Genomic DNA, 24,155 nt, shown 5'->3' on the forward strand with positions numbered 1-24,155 from the left:
TATTTACTACAAACCTCTCCTGTGAAACCACCGTTACTTTCGCAATATTGACTAATTCAATGAGAAAAACAACCCAAAATATTGACATTCTTCAAAAACGTCTTTTTATTGGTGCATTTCATGTATCAATGTTCGATTTACATTTTATGTGATTAAATATTAAAAAATTCTACGTAAACACAACAGAATCCTACTTTATGTGATGCGTCCAGAATCTTGAGTGTCTATTAACCTTGACCATAACGAAGAATTACAAGAAAGAAAGAAATACCTTTGACTGAATCCGCGTTTAATACCCCCCCCCCCCCCCTTGTAAATATTTGAATTCTCTACAGTGATTCTAATACATGTAGCTTCAACAGTCTGTGGACATTCTATTTCCAGCTAGAGAATAGCATGTTGATGACGTAATGGAAAGGTATGGAGTCTCGGACAAACTTCGGGATCGGGTGTATCCTGTATTGGTGAACGATAACTTTCTCAGAATAAACTTAAAATCTCGACCCGATACCTAAAGAGACAGTGTTATGTTTATAGTGGAAGTATGATGGATAGAATTTCCTAGAAAAGTCTTTCCCTGAAAAACAATAACTATGTAAAGTCACATTCAGTGTTTACGTATCTCACCAATATCCCACTTCTGTCTCGAACGAAAGTCCTTGATACTCATTGTAAGAGACCAACAATTCATAAAAAAAAATTGTGCCACTTCAGATGGGCATTAAAAAAATAATTAATGTACAAGTTTTGAATTCATGAATGTTGGTATTTTTGTTCGGTGCATGTATTGAATACTTATATAAGCTCTGCTCTACAGATACATTTTGTGTACTTCACATGTTCAGGGTTTGCACATCATTACTTCACCAAGCTGCCAATGTTTTGGTGCTTCTGTGTACAAGGAGAGTGAAGAATAACAATTGCACGATATAAAAAATATAATTAAAAGTTTTAATCCACTTCAAACATCAAAAACAATAAGTTACATGTACCTCAGGGTATGTTCCCTCCATATGGCCCTTCGTCTCGCCGCCACACGGAGTTCTTCAGCAGGAGAGAGTCCTGTGGTGCAGAGGAACCTGTACTGCACAAGATTTGGTTTCACTGCTTTGGTCTCGGTTTGTGTGGTCCTTGATCACGAGGTTCTGGTGCGAGTTTGAATGTTTCTACACTGGATAAGAACAACTTTCGCACGGTGGAATAAATTTAGGTATTTTGACAGCTGGTTTCAACGCAGACAGGAATCCAGTTTCGTTTAATTCCTTGGTCCTTTCTTTCATCTCTTTTAGAATAGGGTTCATTAGACTAGTATGTTTCTTCTGCCATTCATATTCTTTTTCACGCTGAAGGCCCGGCCGGATCTGAAATATCCAGTCTTTTCTACCACCAAGCTCTTGGTAACAGCGTCTACTTTCAGGATTGTTTTTACGGATGTTTTTTTGGAAGTGAACTAAGTATTGATTATTGTGTTCCCCATGACAGAATCAGAGATACAATCTTAAGAATTGAAAACCTGAAAGCGACCAATGCAAACACCTGTTCATTTTTGCCGTCATGGGTAGATGACAAGTATTTCATACAGTTATATACAAGGACGCAAACCAAGAGCAATGTATTTGCCGAACAAAGAGGCAGACGATATTGATAACAAGGACAGACTGCGGTCCCAATATGCAGTGTTGAAGAACTGTACATAAAATCAGGGGATGTTTCGGAATACATGATAGATATTGTTCAAAAGGCAAGTGAGACAGTTCGCCAAGAGTCAACAGTTCTGAAACTAGGTGCGATTGACAAGAGCGTGGTGGTAGAAAAGACTTTGGATATTTCAGATCCAGGACTTCAGCGTGAAAAGGAATGGCAGAAGAAGCGTAGCAGTCTAATGAACCCTATTATAGAAGAGCTTAAGCAAAGGACCAAGCTAGGATATCATGCAGAGGTAAATTGGACAAAACTGGATTTCTGTTTGCATTGAAATCAGCTTTCAAAATACCTAAATTTATTCCACGGAAGCTATTCTTATCCAGTGTAGAAACATTCAAACTCGCACCAGAACCTCGTGATCAAGGATCATCCATGACCACACAAACCGAGACCAAAGCAGTGAAACCAAATCTTGTGCAGTACAGGTTCCTCTGCACCACAGGACTCTCTCCTGCTGAGGAACCCCGTGTGTTGGCGAGACGAAGGGCCATATGGAGGGAACATATCCTGAGGTTCTGGAAACACGATTATAAAGAATCGTGACATGTAACTTATTGTTTCTGATGTTTGAAGTGGATTAAAACTTTTAATTATATTTTATACATCGTGCAATTGTTATATTCTTCACCCTCCTTGTACAAAGAAACACCAAAACATTGACAGCTTGGTGAAGTAATGATGTGCAAACCCTGAATATGTGAAGTACACAAAATGTATCTGTAGAGCACAGCTTATAATATAAATATTCAATACATAGTGATACACAACAAAAATTTATACCAACATTCATAGATTCACAATTTGTACATAATTATTTTTGAATGTCTATCTGAAGTGGTACTAGCCTGTCTTTTATGAATGTTGATCACATACAATTAATGAGTATACTGTGGACTTCCGTTCAAGATAGAAATGGGATATTTGTAAACTACGAAAACACTTCTAGGGGGAGGGGTTTCTAAGAAACCCTGGATGTTCATTATTTCCACTAGAAATATAACATTGTCTCTCTTGGTATTGGATCGAGATTTTAAGTTAATTCCAAGAAAGTTATTGTTCACTAATTCAGAGTACAGCCGACCCCGAAGTTTGTCCGAGACTCCATACCCTCAGTCCAGTACGTCATAACTATCGTCGCCAGCCACGGTTACGGAAAGGACGTAGAGGAATTATACAACTTGGGATAATTTATAAAGAATTCGGCCTTTAATTAGAAATACCAATGTATAAGCACAATTTCTATTCTTTCTTGACCTTTATGTTATTTTAGATTTATTACATTGTATACTTTTTCTATAAACTATATTGACTAATTCATAAACAACAATTCCAGTAGTGTAAACGGAGACAATAGACATGGCTTGCGACGATGGTCATTAACATACTGTTCTCTAGGCCTAGCTGGAAATTCCTGTACATAAAGCATTTCAGAGGAAATGATTCCTTCACATAACCAGTAAACGCGCGGAAGCTTTAGAGAAAATACTCGAGTAACTGTAGAGAATTCAAATTGAAATATTTAATAGATCTAGTTTGTCTATTTTATCATACCGTTTAAAATAAAAATGTGCAACTTTCTGATATTGTATTAAACTATCTGATATATTTAAAAATCTGACAATATAAATTTGCGTTGTGAGTGGAAATCCATTTCTAAAGGCCCTAGATATTATATATATCATACTATTACATAGGCCTACATGTTTGCTCCATAGGGCCCATATGATTGGCGAATAGATATATAGTGGCTCCGATACGTACGTGTTTCTTTCTTGGTTGAGATCGAACAACATAATTATGTATCTTTTATTAAATATTAAATCCTAACAATTTTAAAAGGCCCATCTAGATTCCCATTTAAAAAATCCCACGTATAAACAAAATCACATGACTTTTACTTCCACGCATGCGTGGATTGAAAGGCAAAATTCTGGGCGAGGCAGTGCGTCATAGGGAGGACAAATTATAGGAGTTTTCTCGTCGAACTGCGACAGAACATTGCTAAAATGAGCGACGATAAGCCGTTTTACGAGCCCGAGGAGTCCGATGAGGACCCAAAGCCCAAATTTGAGCTCTACATTAAGGTTTGTCGACATTTTTGCACGTAACAATTGCCCATCTCAGTTCTCTTTTTCGCATTTTCGGCAGTTGTGGCAGCTTCGTAGTCATTCATTTGTTATCAGCGTTAATTCGATGATTTGCATTTTAAAATATGGACGTACATAAACGGATTTGATTTTATTTACCACTGAATATATCTCTGAGAAATACATATAATGTAAAATTTATTCGCTGAGAAAATTTGCAGATAATCAGGACAAGCAGATTTATTTCCCTTTGTAGAAACACATGTGGTCATTTTAGTTTATATTGATGTGTGCAATCAGTTTCCATTGTGGGTTTTACCTTGTGTGTAGAGTTGCATGTAGGTCACATTGAGATAAGAATTTAACAATGGAGTAGTACAAGGAAAAGAGATATTTTGCAAATTGATGTTTAATTGAACTCGGGGGAACTTTGTATGTAGACCTACAAGTACATTAGGCAGGTGCTCCAATCTCTTAGGTATTGGGAACTTTGTGGCACTGAGCTTTTCATACCACAATCTTCAATCATTCATCTTCCTGCCACACCTTTATGCTGATGGTCTGGATATCGCCAATTGCTTAAATATCATCAAAAACTGAAAATTCATTAAATTTATCAGTGATTTTTTTTGGGGCCAAAATGCCACCGATATTCGGCTGTTTCCCCTCACAAAAAATAGCTAGTTTTTCCCAATTATATCTATGTGTTTTCCCCAATTTTTAATCTAGGGAAATTAGGCCATTTAAAAAAAAAAAGGTTACCGTATGTTGCTGACAAAGAGTAAATACATTTTTTTCTTCAAGTTTTATTCTCCAAACCACTGCACATGCAAAAAGCTTTTGTAAAGAATATGTAAAACAATGAAGGCATCCATATAAGCAGATATGCAGCGAAGTATAGAGTTTCCAGATACACATTAAGCCATATTGTTGACACTTTCATGTTTGACCGCCATTATATGTAGGGTCAGGCGGGTGCATAGAATCACCGAAATTACCAAAGAAATGACCGAAATTACCAATAAAGGGACCAAAATTACCTCAGTATATATTCATCTATATACCATCTAGTCACACATCAAATTTCATGAAGATTGGTTATGATTTGAAGGAGTTCTTTCCATAAAACCGATTATTGTGTCGTGTGAATCTGAGTTTCTTCCCTTTACTGACAGGTACTCAGTAAGCGAACAATAAATAGCCAGTAAGTTCAAAATGGCAATATAAAATTCATGACAAATATTTCATTTTATCTATTTATCACACTATATTGTATAAATCAATACCATGAATACGATATATAAAACATGGGAAATAACTCGTATAAATTTACGCTTCACATTAATCGGTTTAATGACCATAAATCCTTTAAATCATTACCAATCTTCATGAAATTTGATGTGTGACTAGATGGTATATAGATGAACATACACTGGGGTAATTTCGGCCCCTTTATTGGTCATTTTGGTCCTTTATTTGGTAATTTCGGTGATTCTATGTACGGGGGTCAGGCTAATAACAGGAAGTTGCCAACAGTATAGGGTTTTACTAAAATCCGAATAATACAAACAGGAGAGACATTCTGGAAACTTGATTATTAATATAATATTTACAAGATTATGGGTACAAATGCTGGTGAATTAATAATTTATTATTTTCTTTATGATATTAGACAATAAGTGCTTCTTAGAAAAAGTTATGATATTTATTTAGGTGTGACTTCCAATACATATTTATTTTATGATTTTAAATCAGATCTGAAATAAACCTCAAACAAAAATTTGATTATTTTATGCATCTTTACCATTTTACTTTACTATGAGTGATTTTTCCCAATTTGAGGAAAATGTCGCTAATTTTTCCCAATTCAAAAGGAGGGGTGGTAGTTTGAAAAACCAAAAAAATCACTGTTTATGATTCTTGCTAACAGGCACCACTTAATTAGCTATCAATATTTGTAGTATTTAAAAGTGTTAAAAGAGTTCAAAATGAATATATATGCTTTCTGCACAAGTAAATATTGGCCTCCATTCCACAGTAGCAATATAGTCTTGGGGAAAACCTCTGATGGGCTCAATTGTCAAAAAAATGAAACACTCTGGGTTTGATCAAACGTGACAGAAAATGATATTTTTTCAGGTAGAGTAGGTTTTTTCCTTCCTTTTTGACCAGTTTTCTTCTGATTTCTTAGAATTCAGTCATAACGCCAAATCTAGTTTGTAAACATTGCAATTTGATAATAATAAAATCATTTTCTATTGAACAGGCTTCCAGTATTGATGGAGAAATGAAAGGCTCTTGTCCAATATGCCAACAGTGGTTCATGGTCGCATATCTTCTGGCTGAACAAAAAAACGCCAGCTTCAAGGTTTTTACAGTTCAGGCGAACACACCACCTCAGACATTTAAAGACAAGGTCCAAAGCAAAATATTCCCTGTTGTGATTGGAACAAGTGGGAAAAATGTCAATGGCCAGGATATTTCTGGGATCGTTTATGACAGTTATGATGATGTTGAAAAATTCTTTGAGAGTATAAACTTTAACTGTCCTAAACTGAAGAGAACACAACAGACCAATATTGCTAGTCTGAAAATATTTGAGGATTTATATAAGGTAAGATGCAGAACGAATAAAAGCAAAGTATTTTTGTGAAGCACTATGCTACTGACCAGATTGTTACGTGATTGTGCTAACCTTGATTGTATGCCCTTGACCTTTTGATTCAGAGAGTATGAAATCTGTAACTTGTAGAGTTCAGAAATTCTGACATTGAAATTCTGAAGTTGCAGGTAGTCAAGGAGACAGATGAAGTCGTACATCTCGGGGCTTAACGTGTTTATATGTCTACCTTATTGTGTGATACGTTTGTAACAGGGTTGGGCGGTTAAAACCGCCCCCCGGTTTTAACCAGTGGTTTTAACCGTCCCGGTCAATTCTCCCTAAGTGGTCAATACTGGTCAGTTGAGATTTAAACTGTCCATTTTCCTATTTTTGTATATTTTTTGTAAAGATAAATTAAACTTTTTCATTATGATATATGGATCAATTGGTTATCAATAATTTTCATTATATAATTAGATGTAATTTCATAAGTTTAATATATTTGGTTTGCTGAAACTGTGACCATAATATCTTCAGAACTATAAAAGAGGGTCACATATAGCATAACTAGACAATAGGATCTTCTTATACATGTACCTGGACAGATTAAGAATAACAGGACATTAAATAAACACAGTGATTTAATATGAATTGGGTGACTGATGCTGTAGATAAACAATGTGTTGCAATGTACAGAGCAGGAGATGTACCTTAGCACAGAAAACAGAGTTGACATTTGTTAATTAGCATACTCTGGGACCAGAGAGGACCAGTGTACATGATATTGTTATGAAAACATCACCAGCACACCCCCTAAAATGTTTATTTAACAGTTAAATGAAGATTTGAAACAAAAGGTAGTTCTTGATAAACTAAAGAATTTGAACAGAAATAGAAAACACTTCCCCCATCATACTATCTATGGCTTCAACAAAACATTTTGGAATTTCTATGATATTGTTGAGGACAACAACAAGACCACAGCAAGATGTAAAGACTGCAATGCTGTAGTCAGTGCCAAAGTAATGCGGCCACGAAACAGTTTTTAATTTTTACAATAAACTTTTATATCTTCCCCTATTTAATTGAGTCATTTACATTATTTATTTAATATTATGACTTTCAAGTATATTATAAACTGATAGTGCATGTTATGAATTACAGTATTTACCATAATGGCCACTGAAACATTTAAAATAACCAACAACACAGACTATAATGACCAAACAATTTTCAATCAACCAGTATTGACCAGTATTGACCACCGGCCCGGTCAATACTCATCTTGACCACTTTTTTGCCAACCCTGGTTTCTAATATAAAATAAATGTAGTGAGAAGGGAGATGGTTAATGTTGTGGATGCATTTATGGGGGGGGGATTATAAAACTGTTCTATGTTGAACTATTTCCATAAAATATGCTATCGTAATGTCCCTTTAATATCAAGTACTTACAAAAACATTGATTATTTTAAGAGCGGAAAGAGTGCTGTATATATACTATTTTTTGTATTAGGGATACAGGGTTTTTGAGCTATTGGTATTGGTGAATATTGGCACAAGTTGGTGTATGATAATGCGACACATTTTGACACCCAGCAAATTCTAATATTCAGCAATGTGTGTTAGAAACTCCTTTATTTATACACTGCAGGTCAAACATAATTTTCTGTTGTTTTATGATGATATTGTTGACAAGCATAGAAACGGAAATGTCATTTGATATGAGTGCAGGCAACATCATAATCATCTTACTTTACACTTTCAATGTTCATCAAATGACATTGATCAACGCAAGTGAAATTGAATGATGAAATCAAAATTATGAATGACATTAATTTTCTGGTCTGTAACAGTTAATCCATCAAAATATTGTAAAAATTAATTGAAATGTTAGATAATACTTGGAAACTGGATCCCAGGGCTTCTCACACAATATTTGTTAACTTTTACCTATACCATTTATGTGCAAATTTTGTTATTTGGCATTAAGAAATAGTCCAAGAGTGGCATGCTGAAGATTTTTAGAATGTGGAGTAGGGCTGGGGTGTACTAACAAATTAGCTTTATAATAATGGTGATTATTCATCTGCCATTTTAAATTCTCTTTGCAATTCTTTGTGTGATGTTATAAGAAGTGCATTAATCTAATCTTTCTTTGGTAATTTCAGAATTTCAACTTATTCTTACAAAATCCCAGCTCGGATGGGAAAAAGCTGTTGCAGGACTTGCGGAATTTGAACGGTCACTTGGAGATACAGGGGACACCATTTCTGACAGGATCATCTCTAGCTTATGCTGACTGTGTACTACTGCCAAAACTACAGCACATACGTATGGCAGGAGAGGTAAACTATGCAGCAATTCAAATTTTATAAAAGATGTTTATCATTCATTTTTAACGGACATTTTTTTCATTCTTTTCTGTGTGAATCTCTCAAAGCGTGTACGTTTGCCACAGTATTTTTTCCACCTCAGTATTTAATGAGTATATAGGTTGAATATTGGTGATAACACATCTGCATGAAAACATGGCTGATTCGAGTATCCATGAAATATGGAGTAGGCAACATATCTTAAGATTCTGCAAAATCTGTGAATGTTGAGAAACAATTTTTGTATAGCCAAGATCTATATTCAGTACTGTTATATTTTACAGCAATACAGGGATTTTAAAATCCCAGATGAGTTGAATTTTATCTGGGACTATTTGGAACGTGGGTACGAGACTACAGCCTTCAGTGCAACACTGCCCTCTGATCAGGACATTGTCAAGCATTACGAGATGAGGGCTGCTGGCAAAGGCATCAAAGGAAGACCTACATTACAGAAACAGACATACACGACATCTGTCCCAACACGTGTTCCCACGACAACGGTCAACGGTGGTGGTGAAGATGGAGAGGGGTCAAATGGAATGGACGAGGCCGGGGAATAAAGGGAAGTTTATACCGCTAATGTGATACAGGACAGTGTATATCTACATGGTGCATTCATTATCATGAGTGGTGTCAAACTTCTAGCTTTGCACAAATGGAAGTCATTCAAGAGGGGAGTAACTCTGCTAGAGGTTTGGGACATTCTCTGATATGAGATGCCTTTCAAGAAGATGTAAAGAAAATCGACCAATCAGGAACTTTTTGCATGTAAAGCCATTCCTGAGGAAATTGTGGCACATTTGAAATTGTGTTGTGATACAGAGTGGGAAAGGAATTATATTCATTTCTATTTTTTTTTTTTTTTTTTTTTGTTGCTAAAATTTAACATTTATGCAATATCATCTTCTGCATGTTGTTAAACACAATTGTTTGGTTGAATTTGTTACATAATATAAAAACTAGTTTTATTTTTTTTATGGGATATTTTGCTGCATGGTGAGATATTTTTATATTAAAACAGGTTGGGTCGTCAATGCAAGGCAGTTCTGGGGAAATTTTGTTAAGTTTGTCGGCTATGTTACTATTTACTCTGCCATGTTGTATGGGGGTTTTGTTTTGTTTTTATTTTTTTTTTGCTTGTTTTTTTGTCATCATCTGGTCATTTGTATTAAGTAACCTATAGAACTAATAAACTGTCACTATTATGATATCTATTGACTGTTCTCTACTTTCTGTAAATTCCAACCTGAAATATTAATTAAGATAATGATATTCTAGATTATTTTTATATAAGTGTATTAGGTAGATAACATTGAAACATATCCTATCATTGTGCCTTTCGTTGGTTAATGGCACGGAGCCACATCACCAAAGAATCATGTATACCTCTAGTGTAAAAAGTGTTTGATATCTCAAGCTTATTCATTGTTACCGTAGATATATTTATTTTTTTCCATTTTTTGTCACAAAAACAATGTACAAACTCTTGCAAACTTGCCATACACATTTTAAAACAAAGATGTATTTAGTTTCTTAACAAACTGTTTACACTTTAATCTTAACAAGTTTTAAATGCATTCATATTATTTCAGTGTAATAGGTATCAATTCAGGTCCATTGATTATAATTATATATTGATTTTAAATGATCAAATTCTGAAGAAAACTGATCAGTGTCGGGACATGCTTATTGTGGGCACTTTAAGAGAAAAAAATCCACAATGCTTTGTGATAAGCTTGTTGAATTGTCCTTTCTAAGCAGCAAGGGTCATCCCAGTGGTGACCGTGTTCTAGTCTGCTGAAAGGATTAATCAATTCTAATTAATTAAATCAGCAAAATAATTGTATGATTATTGTATATGATTGTGTGTGCTTCGTACATATTGTTACTACATGTATACCAGGTTATAATAAATGTATTATACAGACTAGCGTATTTGAGTGTTCGATCGTGACGGAGATGGTAGTTTCAAGCCCCACTTGACAGCATTATTATAATGGGTAGTGGCTGACTGACTGCTCTTTCACCAAACACTCAACAGTTTGGAGTTGCACGTCTTTTGGGTAAGACCTTAAAATATAGTCATGTTTCAGATGGCACAATAAAGAACCCTCACTGATTGAGCACTGTGCATAGGTCAAAATTTGGGGTGCTTCGCTAAGAGTTGGTGGCCTATGATTTGATTGAAAAATCCTCGAGACGTAAAATAAATTTCAATGGAGGTAGGGATTTGGAAAGGTTTTCTACTGGAAAATGAATATATTGAACATACTGTTGCAATGCATCTGAGGTTTTACATTCCTCTAAAGTTGGGCTCATCATGACTGCCTTTTAGTGCCACAACTTGAACCTTGGCCATAGTTTATAGGCTCACTTGAAAAATTTTGTCATGAATTTTCAGTTTCTTGTTCATGATTTAAAGTTCGTTTGAATTCATTAATGAGCTAAGAAGTTGTTAAGTCCTATGCATGTTTGGAGCCAATATGAGAGTATAAGCTATTGCTACATGTATGTACTGGTATGCATTCGCACATTTGAAGATAAATACTTAGATGATTTATTCTTCTACACCAGTATCGTGTTAATGTCGGAGATTATTTATGGCAGATAATATTACAGCGAGCGCTTCAGTGTATGACTAACTGTCCTTGACCAAGTTTTATTGGTATTACATAACAATGTTAAACATAATTTTACACACTATTGCAATGTAGATAATTTGATACACATAATTAATAAAATTTATTGTAAAGTTCAGATTAATTCATCAGATGAGGGGGAAAAAATTTGAAATGATTATTGAGTCTTGCATATCCAGTATTTTAATAAATCTTAATTGCTATAAAATATTTTTTTTTATTAAATAATATTCCATTTGAACTTCATACTGCAACAAAAGGGCCGAGGTCTATATTGCTCACATGCCCAGTTAAATTTTCTCGTGTTAAACCAACTCTCGGTAATGGTCATGTTGAAATTGCACTTGAATTTTTCCTATATTTCTATGTAAAATCCCAAATGTGGCACGACTCTAGGCAAAAAAGTCCTGTCTACAAATGTAAGATAAAATATTGTACACTTCTGGCAATTTATCATTTTCCAAAGGACATATTCCCCATATGTTTCCATGTTATTTGAAAGAACCATGTGTATAATCCGAGATATTGTACACAAATGGTGTGTATAATATGAGATATTGTACACAAATGGTGTGTATAATGAGATATTGTACACAAATGGTGTGTTTAACCCGAGATATTGTACACAAATGGTGTGTATAAATTGAGATATTGTACACAAATGGTGTGTATAATCTGAGATATTGTACACAAATGGTATGTATAATCTGAGATATTGTACACAAATGGTGTGTTTAACACAAGATATTGACGTATTGTACACAAATGGGTGTGTTTGAGATATTGTACGCTGATAGTATATACAGCCTGATATATTGTACACTAATAGCGTGTACAACCTGAGATATTGTACACTATTTGTGTTTACAACCTGAGATATTGTACATTAATGGTGTGTATGTAATGTCACATGAACTTCAAACTGAAAAATTGCAAGTTTTTTTTTTTTTTTTTTTTTTTTTTATAAAAGATCTTCAAGACATCCTTGATATATTTTGATGTAAAACAATGACCTCCTGGATGATAATGTCATTAAATTTAAATGTACACCGCATGAGGATGTTTGGATATTAATTTTATTTTAAACACCTTGCCACAATATGTAACTGTAAGCAGTATTTGAAAATGTTTTTTAAACTTGAATCTCCATTATGCAAGGATGTTTTGTGACGAAGTCGATTGAAATTCATGATCAGTCGGAGATACAAGAAAAGAAGATGTAAATGTGAAAAGTTAATTACAGAGGGGATACACCAGGAAAATTTTGAATCAGAAAAGCTCACTCGAGCCTTAAGCTCAGATAGGGTGCAATACCAAGATGCAAGACATTTACCAATCTAATTAAAATTAGATTGGACATTTACATGTACCAATTAGGTGTCCATGCAGAGGAGGAATTAAGTCATTGTTGGTGAAGAACACCATTTGAATTATCAAAATTAATGGTAATGTAATTTTTAAACAATTAGATAGAACCTGTTGAATATATGAAATTTTGTTCATCCTGTTCAACACTGTCTCTATCTCGTGACACTGGGAGGACCAGCAGACAGCTACATTATCTATGGCTGGCTGATGAACAGGATTATCTATGGCTGTATGATGAACATGAAGTTGGATGGCCTTTGTGGAAGGTACAGATTGGCTTCAATATTTGTATCCTCTTTCAATATAAAGTTCCCTGTCTGTTGCATCTTTTAAAATTCATACAGATATGGACAGTCAAATTATCTAGGGGAGCTTCCTTACATCGTAACATTCTGTGAAAATATCCTTAAGTATATTACGCTCCCCATTACGAATCTAGACTGTCCTATGAAGCATATACTGCCTGCAGGTGCTTTCTTGTTTAAGTGATTCAAACCATACAACTGGATGGATGGACGCAGATAGCAAACACAAAGTGATGCCTCTGACGGGCAGCTGGGGTTGTTTGCTGATGGCCAGATAGCTAGCTCAGTTTGTAGACTAGAGATTCTGGGACAAAATTTCACATCCCTGTCAGGTTTCTGTGTGTGTCCCTACTTTGCAAGTGATGTAAAAAATACCAGTAATGAATTCCTTTGTAATAAATGCAATAGATGCATTTCAAGTTATTTGATAAAACAAAGGACAAATTAATTTGTAATAAATGCAATTTTTAATGAATAAAACAGTCAGAACAAAATGATGTAAAATGTGAACTATCAAGTGGATATAAAATAAATGTAATAATGTGAATATATGTCTGTCATTAACTGATATCACAGAACAGCTTTGGTGATAACTTTTGTGGCTATTTTCCTTTTTCTTTAAAATAATCAGCTGAAAAAAAACAACAAAACATTAGACATAAGGGAGACAATTCAATATTCAACTGGTTTTTTTGGGAGGGAATGTAAGACATGGATGCAAATATCAATAAATAAAGCTGAAGAAAATTCAGAAAATGTTCTCCCTCCATTAAGATATCTCATATAGTTTTGAATTTAGAGAAAACAGAATTAATATCTCAGTCTCTTTGGATCCACCAAGATCAAGATTACTGCCAGTGTATGGAGTCGAATTTTTGTTACATCTTCAGAAATGTTTTAGCATAAGGTGAAAAACGTTTGATTGCACATGATTCAAATTAGTTCCCATTGCCGACTTTTCCTTGCATCCACGTACCATACACCATGTCGAATCCCGTTACCATGGATTCATATAGATAAAAATTGAAGTCTTAATTTTAAAGACTTATAATTAATGGATATATCGTGGATATATGCTGAATGAAAAAACAAACAATCCTGTTATTAGACTCAGCCATGCCTTATCCTCTGTCAAATATTTTCATGGATTCCATACATTCATATTACCCCAAATGATTTTATCTCATCAAAAGTTTAAGACTATCACGTACAGTGTATAAAAGTTTTTGTTGTAGATTATAAAAATGAATTTCAATATGTTTTGATAGAACATTTCATTATGACATACTAGGTTGGTTGGTAGTATATTGTTTAACATCCCACTCGAATATTTTTAATTCATATGGAGACATCACGAATGCTGGTGAAATCTGTAAAATTTAGGCCTATTGCTCGGCGCTTACAGCCTTTGAGCAGGTAGGGAGCTTTATCGTGCCACACCTGCTGTGACATGGAGCCTCGGTTTTTGCGGTTTCATCCAAAGGACGGGGCCGTCTCATTTCGTCGCCTCTTACGACAAGCAAGGGGGTACCAGGGACCTATTCTAACCCGGATCCCCACGGGACATACTAGGTCTCTTGATGCAAAACATGGAGCATGAATTTGAATCTGAGTAAAGGGAATGATCAAACTGCATGTGAAATGTTGTTTTACCTAGTTTTTCTACTGCCTCTACGCAGACACTGGGGAACATATTTTCTGTGTATGTGGCCACTACTAACATGGACTGGGTCTTCACAAGGATTAATCCTCGCTTGTCCTGAAAAAGATGTAGGACACAATCAGTGTAACCAATAGCAGGTGTGATATAGACCAATACAAATACTAACACATTATAAATTAATCGATTGTGATTGTGTTCTATCCCCCCCCCCCCCCCCCCCCCCCAACTCTAAAACATGGTTCAAGATGGGATTTGTCAGAATTATATAATCACTGCACGGCGTAATTATCCTAACCAATAATCTGATGTCCTTTAGTACATTTCTGTTAGCTTTCTTTAAACATTTTCAATCGTGTTAATCCATTTAAAAACCCTGATCCAATCACCATTATCCTTGCTGGCAAGCACTTAAAATGTGTTTGCTTATAACAAAACCTTGTTTTATAGTACAACCACATGTTCCTCATTTTGTTATCACAAATATTCCATTGCATTACGTATGATAAAATTCTGTGATGTCACACTCGGTATTTCTAGAAGCTATACTTACAAAACAGAATCCCCTGATAAACATTTGACGTTGAAATTATTTTAATTTCATAATTTTTGGATCACAACCTTTCCATTTAATAAATCTGAACATCATGAGAATTATTCTGATCAATTTGACTGCATCACACTCTAAACTGCTGGTGAGCTGAAAATAATAGCCCCTAACCTAACATTGAATTGATGTGGTTCTTTCATAAATCTAGAGTGGTACAAGAAGCCTGTCAACTGTCACAACATCATCAATCATCATATATATATATATAACACAGAGTACACACACTATTTATCAAAGTCTCATACTTATAATAACAAAGTTCTAGAATGTGACAGGCAGACAGATGGACAAACAGATGATGGTCAAAGTTAAATACATAATGCGAAGGTTAGAGATTATGCTTCCTAGGCAACAAAACAAGTGACAAAATAGAGTCATATTGAAGATTCTAAAGATTAATTCCCCTAGAGGAAAAAGAAAATTCATTGCATTAATACTGTGATGCCATTTTCTAAGCATGCAGAGGACAAGTACATGCTGTTACAGTAACACAATCCTAAACTACAGCAATATATTCAGTCTCTTTCTCTCTATAATACATATATATTATATATGTACACTTACACATTTTCCATATATGGAATTTTTGTCTGCACGAACACATTTGAATTGCTGGTCGTCAAAATAAATTCCCTCCTCTCGAGTCTGGGGAGGATTTTTGAAGGCGTCTAACAGCATCTGGACCTGGTCATGGTGGAGCTATATAAACAGAAACAATTGGCTACATTCTATATCCTGTAGATATTTCTTTACAATATTTTTCCTTACATTCAACAAAATGAGCATTTTGCTTTATATCAATTGGAAAATAGTTTTGATCTAGCATTTTGTTGATGTAAGCCATGTTTCTGATGTCTCAATTAACTTGAATTGAAGCTTTCAGTGTGCACAGTTGTATTTACTTAGCACAGATACCAAACATTATACAGGTAATACCTATACAAATCACTACTGATATTCTTCTTCATAATCAATGGTCTCAAAAGTGGAAACTTAAAATATCTTTCAGTGTGACGTGGTAAATCATGGACAGAGTTAAATACTCAGCGGGCTTATGGATTGTTATTGTTCTACTGACCGATGGTCAGCGGTTCAAACGCCATACACATATGGCCCTGTCATCACTTACATTGAATCCCACTGAGCTGGCCCGGACATTACAGTCCTTCCGTCTAACGATGGCACAGTGATGAACGTGGTCCGTTGCAATCAACGAGTCGTGCAGCAGATTCTGCAGCTGGTTCATTTTCACTGCGTCCTTCAAAGAAGATAAAAACTACATTGTCATATGCAGCAACTGACCAATTATATAATTTGATAGCAGTTGACCATTTACATCAACTGATATTGGCAAATCAATAATTGTACATGTACTATATAAAGCATGCAATTATCACATAAAATAAATGAGCAAATACATCTTCACATTAGGAGAGATATTCCCTATCAGTTTACCACAATATCCACAGACAACACTCTTTTTGTTGAATAACTATCTTGATTTAAACCAGCCATTTTCTCAACCAATTTTCCAAACAACATGCAGACAGTTTTTAATAACAATTGAATTAAAATATCAACAAATTAATTAAAAATGCAAGTAAGATTCACCTTTGATATCGAAAAAAAAATCTTTTGGCAGAATTTAAGGTTATATCAACAGCTTGACCTGCCGATGATCAACTGTTACAACCAAATCACAAAGACAACTGACGACAAAAGCTTTAAAACAAAACTGTTGACAGTCAATAACGGCATTAAATATCATTTCTCATTGAATTTTGACTTATTCCACATTACCACCACATCCATATCTGATCCAGGCTTTGTACTTCCTAGGTCATCCAAATCCATCACGACTGACTCTCACTTTATAACAGACAGACCCAGCAGACAACAAGACAAATCCTCGGCTTTGGAAATCACTGTTCCTTCACAGCCCGATTTTGACAGAATCGTTTTCTTTTCACACAAAAATTTCATGTAACCATTCACCGTTTAATTCTAGACTGACAGTGGAATGGACAACAATAATCAGTCCACTAAGTCTTTTAAACTGTTGCTATCAATTACTTAATTTTCGTATTGTGTATTCATTTCAACTAGGCTCAAAGATAAATAAATCCAATGAGTTGATTGTAGTGGTCTTTTGAAGCGTTTCTCTGTTTGAAGATTTAGAATGAAATGGGTCCGATGAGAGGTTTTGATCAGGCGCGTGGAAACCACTGTACGTATGTCTATTTTGCTTGAAGTGCAGTAAAATCTCAAAAGGAGAAAAAAGAATATTGAACTGGTTCACACCACCGGTGCAGACTTTTTATAGATTTGTGGATAGGCGAAAGATATTTTACAGCTTTTGGCTGAAAAGGAACTCCAAATACCCATTGGGGAAAATGACAATTTTGGTGATAAATGTTTTCTTAAACGACCAAAGGAAATTGTGATAAGATTGTTCAGCAGACTTAAATATATTTTCTATAAAAGAAAGCTGGAATAAAAGACTGGCTAACTAAATGAACTGTTCAAAGGCATGGAGGAACTTGAATCTTTGACTGTGAGATAATTCACACAGGTATTGAAGGAAGAAGACAATAAGATAAAAAGGAATCATTTAGCAGATATTTCCCCTTCCAATGTATTAAAATCCTGAATAGCAATGGAGTTCACAAACAGAACAGGTAGGGAGATAATATTTAACAATTATTGATGTACGTATACTGTTCCTTTACTATCGGAATATTATTAATATAGAATATAAGGAATTACCAGCACAGAAGATAATCTGTGTAATTGTCACTGTAGGCCTCCAGTCTTCAGCTACTGAATGATATTAGTTAGCTTGGAAACCATATTTAGTTGAACACTCCATTTATCATGACAATTTTGCTTGGAGCCGATTAATAATGTTATCACTCGGGAATGTAATTATGTACGAATCTAAATGAATTCAAAGACAGAGAGGAAAAAATCATGAGGCTTATGGGCCATATCGCTCACCTGGGCAGTTGCATTTCCCATGTAATGCACAAAATTCTGATTATCACCCAATCCTAAAACCAACAGGCTGGGTCACAGAGTGAATAAACTTGAATTTTCGAACATATCCCTATGTATATGACTTTGATCCACTAATTAGTGGTCTTGGCTTGGGGTCACAGTGTCCACAAATTGGAATCATTGTTACATGAGGATGTTGGTACATGTAATATCAATTTGACTTCACCTAGTGGTTCTTTTGAAGAAGTATCCTATCTATTCCAGTATAAAACTTTGAACCCTTATTGTAGCCCGGCCCAGTGGATTTTGGGGTCAGATGTCAAAAAACCTGAATCTACACTTCATGAGGATGCTTGTATATATCAGAGTGAGACATTGTACGCTTGTTGTTCTTTAAAAGGAGATTTTTTAAATATATTTGTCCCCAAGGTAGAATTTCCAAATCTCACAAAAGTAAATAATGAAGGGTTATTTTTTTCACATTTCATCTAACAGTTTAGTGCATTAATTCAGGAGCTTTGAAAAGATTTAAAAATCCTCATTTGAACTTCCATGCAAAAACTAATTAGACAGCCAGAAAAATCATACCCGAATTGGTTCAATACACTTAATTAAAAGTGTAAACTAAAAAAACAAAAAAACAATGCAGACCCCTCTGAAAGCTACAGTATATCAAATCAAAATTTGAAGAAAGCAGTACAAAATATTTGTATAAACCAAGATAATTATGAATTGCAATTAAAATTTCCATTGAAGAAATGTGTGAGATCACAACAACATTAATGATCAGTGCTTAGTCATCATTGATAATGAAAACATGATGTCCTGCCTATTGATTCAAAAATGAAAAATATTTTGTGCTTTGTTGTCCAGCTTAAGATGAATTTCAAGATTTGGATATATGACAATACATTTAATGACCAGTTATTCTGTGACATTGACCTCAATATAGAAATTGTTACTTTTACGATTTTAAATCTCGAAAACACGTGTGTAATTATTTACATGAATGTTTTATGTCTTTTGAAAGATTGAATAGCTGTAATTGATGTCTTGCATGCTTAAGCAAGTAATGATTTTGTTAATAGTTTGTTCTTTTTATTATTTTGGCTGCATACCAACATAAATAATTAATAACAATTTAACAATGCTTTCATACAAGTTCAGTTTAGAGGTTCTTGAGAATTTTTTAAAACACCCCACCTAAGTATCTTCATTATTTCTTAATCAGCTTGACCCTTCGTTTGAACAAATTATGCAAGTGACCCAGCTGTTCTTGAGAAGTCAAAAATAAATTTTTTTTTTTACAGATACGGGAGTAATTTAAAGCAATACAAGCTGTAACTGATGGCAAATAAATTGAGAAATAAAAGAACAAATATCTAACATATTTTTAATTGAATATGTATTAACTTAATAGAATCAAAGTGAATCTGAAGCAATAAACCCGTCAAATCAGCAGAAAATGTCGATTTGTGAATCATTGTCATCCTCTCAGTAATTCCAGCTCATGATCTCCATGTACATTGACCTCACAGGTCACCAGTTCAGGAAAAAGTGATGAGTACATGTCAGACTTATAAACAATTGAGCATGCCAATTTTATCGAAAATTCACTTTGAAAATTTATTTGAGTGACACATTTGCGTAATTATTACTTTCTTACACTTAGAGTACTTCTTGTCATTCATGTAACGATGTAAAATTTCAAAACAAACGAAATGTTTAGTTCTGTCTTAGTATATGACCTCGGTCTTTAAACAACCCGATTATGTTTGGCAATCTTCGTTCCCATGTCCGTGTATACGACGCAATGGCGGTTTATACAAAACGCTCATTGTAGGTATGCTCTCAAACAATATTCCCTTGTTTATCTTGCTGAATTTTTCTTCAGATCTTGGTATATTAGTTATACCGATAAGTTTTATTTGGTGCATAATGTGTGTGTATAATCTGTATATATGCATATCTTCTCTATGTTGTTTAGTGCAATATGAGAATAAATTGAATTGAATTGGATAGTTGAAAAAATACCGTCAGTTACAGCTTGTATTGCTTTAAGGAATCAACAGCTTGTATTGCTTCAAGGAATCACTGTCTAGTTTGTTGGGTATATGAGATGATTATACCGGAATTAAAATGCAAAACGTGATAATTTGCAGAACAGCAAAGCTTTTACTTATGCATAATTATCATTTGTTCCATTGTTGTTAATCACCACATAACCAACAAACTAAACAGTGATTCCTTATATTTGAAATAAAAATGAAATAATAGAATTGACATGCATAGCATTCCATGTTAATATCCATAAGTCCCCTCCCACTGATGTCAGGACAACTTGCTGATTTGCATGCAAGTGAGAAATTTACACATTGGAGCTTCAAAGGTTTATCCCAGTAAAAACAGTTGGAAATGTAAATATAAATCCATCATTTACTTGTCAAACTTCATTGTGTGATCTTCCTTGAAAAATGTTCATCAAACCCAGAAACCAAGATGAACAGTCCAGTGCCCTATTACCTTATCACTCACACCATATTCCTCACTGAGAATGTTGTCCCTGTATAAATTGTCATGTTCGTTGTGTGAGAGTTGTTGATCCAATAACCCGGACACAGAGACCACCGTTCCCATTGTTCTTGTAGTCTGTTCTCAGAGTCGTGAATGATGAGAACATGAACGCATTCTTGTTCTTCGACAACATTATCTCAAAGGTGGCATGAGTGCTTGCACCTCGAATCCATCAATTTAGTTTCGACTTTGTCAGGCATTGAACTTTTGATCTTGTACCTTAGGTTGGTTGATTAAATATTGTTTAACATCCCACTTGAGAATCTTTCACTGATATGGAGATGTCACCATTGCTGGTGAAGGGCTGCAAAATTTAGGCCTATGCTCCGTGCTTATGGCCTTTAAGCAGAGAGGGATCTTTATTGTGCCACGCCTGCTGTGACATGGGACCATGCGGTTTTTGCGGTCTCATCTGTAGGACCGCCTCATTTAGTCGCCTCAAGCAAGGAATACTGAGGACCTATTCTTACCCTGATCCCCATGGGTGCATGTCCCTTAGAATAGAGAAGGGGTTTAAGGGAAAGGTTAATGGCCAGTATGAGAACAGGGGCAGGGAGTTTAGAAGAGATACACAATGAAAATATACTGAGAAATGGAGAAGGGTTATGAAAAGAAGTAAATAGCAGTCTAAGGCTACAGAAAGAGGAAGGGGAGTGAGGAAGAAGGAGAGTGAGGATAAGAAAGGAGGTGAGGAGGAGGAAAGAGAATGAGAAGGAAGAAAAACTTAGAAGGAGAGGAAGGAGAATGAGGAGCAGGAAGTAGAATGAGAAGAAGGAGAGTGGGAAGGAGGAGAAAGGAGAGTGAGGAGGAGAAAGGAGAGTGAGGAGGAGAAAGGAGAGTGAGGAGGAGGAAGGAGAGTGGGGAGGAGGAAGGAGAATGAAAATTAAAATGAGTGAGATGGAGGAAGGAGAGTGAGAAGGAGGAGGAAGGAGAGTGAGGAGGAGGAGGAAGGAGAGTGAGGAGGAGGATGGAGAGTGAAGAGGAGAAAGGAGAGTGAGGAGGAGAAGGAAGAGAATGAGGAGGAGGAAGGAGAGTGAGAAGGAGGAGGAAGGAGAGTGCAGGAGAGAGTGGGGAGGAGAAAGGAGAGAGTGAGGAGGAGAAAGGAGAGTGAGGAGGAGGAAAGAGAATGAGGAGGAGGAAGGAGAATGAGGAGGAGGAAGGAGAGTGAGGAGGAAGGAAAGTGGGGAGGAGAAAGGAAAGAGTGAGGAGGAGGAAGGAGAATGAGGAGAAAGGAGAGTGGAGAGGAGAAAGAAGAGAGTGAGGAGGAGAGAGTGAAGAGGAGAAAGGAGAGTGTGGGGGAGGAGGAGGAAAAAGGAAAGTGAGGAGGAGAAAGAAGAGTGAGGAGAAGGAAGGAGAATGAGAAGGAGAAAGTAGAATGAGGAGGAGGAAGGAGAATGAGGAGGAGAAAAGAAAATGAGGAGGAGAAAGGAGAGTGGGGAGGAGGAAGGAGAATGAGAATGAGGATTAAAATGAGTGAGATGGAGGAAGGAGAGTGAGGAGGAGAAAGGAGAGTTAGGAGGAGGGAGGAGAATGAGGATTAAAATGAGCGAGATGGAGGAAGGAGAGTGAGGAGAAAGGAGAGTGAGAAGAAAGGATATGGAGGAGGAGGAGGAAGGAGAGTGAGGAGGAGGAGGAAGAAGAAGGGCATGCAAGTAGGTAAAAAATGGAGTAAAGTACCCCCTCCCCCTAAATGCATACACACAGATGATAACAACCACCTGTGAGATGAAAGCATATGAAACAGCCAGGTCACCATCACTTACATATTGCTAACTTCTATAATACTATTAAAACTTCAACAAGAAAATAAAACAAAATTACACACTCATATCAATTTAATTTCTGATTACCAATAACTCAATATATGTACTTACTGGTAGCCCCATTACTTGGAATTGGGGGTTCTTCTTAAAATCATCCCCCATTATTAGATGGCTGGGAAAAACCTCACAGACACAACACAAATAATTATCTCCGATTGTTTTAAAACTCTTCAGTACTGTATCACATTATCCATTACAACAACACATTCAAACAAGAACCCTCATGTAGGAGTTGATTTAAATGCCAGTTGAATCCGGTGAACTGATTTAGTATTCGATCTAACAATACTGCTAATTAAAATTAGATGTATTAAACTGGTTCTTAATTCCGCATTGTGAATAAATACTCAAATCTGCCCATGTGTGTATTGAGAACTTGAAGAATGAAAGTTCAAATCGCTCGTTTATGGGGGGATATTGGCAGGGTCCCCCAGATTTTGTAGAAATATTGAATTTTTACAGGTCTACAAACAGTAAAAATTTGCCATGTTTGGATGAGTATCTACTATTAGTCATCTGATGTTCTCAATTCCATTGTTGTGTTAAGAGTGTGTGCATTTCAGAATTAGACTTTGTGGTGGGGTGCTAATCCCCGTGGATTTGGCCCCTTGAACTATCTATTTAGTTGGCTGACAGTTAGACAAGCTCTTGAAAAGCACTGATAAACTTCACTTAGTCCTTAAAAGCTCTCATAGCTTTGATTTATCAGCCCTCTCCATGAAGCAAAAACACAGACCTTTATCTTAACAACAGTGTGTATATACCCCGATCTGAATCCTATCAAGGAGAAACGAGAGCTATGCTCAGAAAGAGACAGGAAGAAGTTTTATTGGTAGGTAAAGTTTGTGTTGATAATGTCAAATGTACTTTGATTGTTAAACAAGTAAAATGCATTCAGGACTATACTTATTCATAGTAACATAATAAAATGCTTGAAAATACTTTTGATCATAAATATAAGGACATTTGATACCAAAAAAGAAATAAATATGAATGCATGGGCTGGTATATATTTTTTGGCTTAGATTGACTGTAATAACTACAGATATAGAATTCCTAAAACATTATGGGATTTGTAAATTTTCTACATTGTATCATATGTTCAAAAGGAGAAAGATATTAATGGTAATGTTAACCTCTTCCTATAAATACATGTAACTCGATGACAAATTTTCTCCACTGTTTTGGACTTAATTAAGAAATTATTATATTCTTTTATATACAGTTGAACTTCAGTATCCTGAACACCTATATCTTGAATACCATGGATATGTCAAAGTGATTTGGAAGTCCAAACCACTTATTCTTTTAAGTATTTTACCCTTAAATCCTCGGATATCTCAAAGATTTTTCTCAGTCCCATTGAGCTTACGATAATGAGGTTTGACTGTATTATATAATAAGTATT

General features: G+C 35.3%; 3 protein-coding genes across 27 annotated transcripts in view; 2 read left to right on the plus strand and 1 right to left on the minus strand.

Moving 5' to 3' along the window:
• Positions 1–3,582: 3,582 nt before the first annotated feature.
• Positions 3,583–10,699, plus strand: LOC125673193 (chloride intracellular channel protein 2-like). The gene is made up of 4 exons (XM_048909637.2): positions 3,583–3,788; positions 6,058–6,405; positions 8,565–8,741; positions 9,053–10,699. Exons 1-4 carry the CDS (start codon positions 3,711–3,713, stop codon positions 9,329–9,331), a joined length of 882 nt encoding a protein of 293 aa, XP_048765594.1. The 5' UTR covers positions 3,583–3,710; the 3' UTR covers positions 9,332–10,699.
• Positions 10,700–10,718: 19 nt separating this feature from the next.
• Positions 10,719–24,155, plus strand: part of LOC125673189 (protein FAM228B-like) — a 32,354-nt gene continuing 18,917 nt past the window's right edge. For 6 of the 20 annotated variants that reach the window (XM_048909614.2, XM_056158266.1, XM_056158273.1 and 3 more), the window contains exon 1: positions 23,380–23,579. The gene's annotated coding sequence lies outside the window, so the exon portion shown is untranslated. Of the gene's footprint in view, positions 10,835–13,026; positions 13,045–17,892; positions 18,032–23,379; positions 23,580–24,155 lie in introns of those variants that run through there. The other 14 variants (XM_048909616.2, XM_056158276.1, XM_056158288.1 and 11 more) reach the window with 9 other exon arrangements.
• The window catches only part of LOC125673194 (profilin-4-like), a 24,102-nt gene continuing 13,478 nt past the window's right edge, over positions 13,532–24,155 (minus strand). For 3 of the 6 annotated variants that reach the window (XM_056158298.1, XM_048909642.2, XM_048909641.2), the window contains 4 exons: positions 16,483–16,611; positions 15,918–16,052; positions 14,737–14,842; positions 13,532–13,714 (listed from right to left, as the gene is read on the minus strand). In XM_056158298.1, the coding sequence (XP_056014273.1) occupies positions 13,686–13,714; positions 14,737–14,842; positions 15,918–16,052; positions 16,483–16,611 (399 nt within the window). In that variant the 3' untranslated portion in view covers positions 13,532–13,685. Of the gene's footprint in view, positions 14,843–15,917; positions 16,053–16,482; positions 16,612–17,153; positions 17,286–22,798; positions 23,293–24,155 lie in introns of those variants that run through there. The other 3 variants (XM_048909640.2, XM_048909639.2, XM_056158297.1) reach the window with 3 other exon arrangements.

This window comes from Ostrea edulis, chromosome 3, assembly GCF_947568905.1.
Source record: "Ostrea edulis chromosome 3, xbOstEdul1.1, whole genome shotgun sequence".
In the NCBI taxonomy this organism is placed as follows: Eukaryota; Metazoa; Mollusca; class Bivalvia; order Ostreida; family Ostreidae; genus Ostrea; species Ostrea edulis.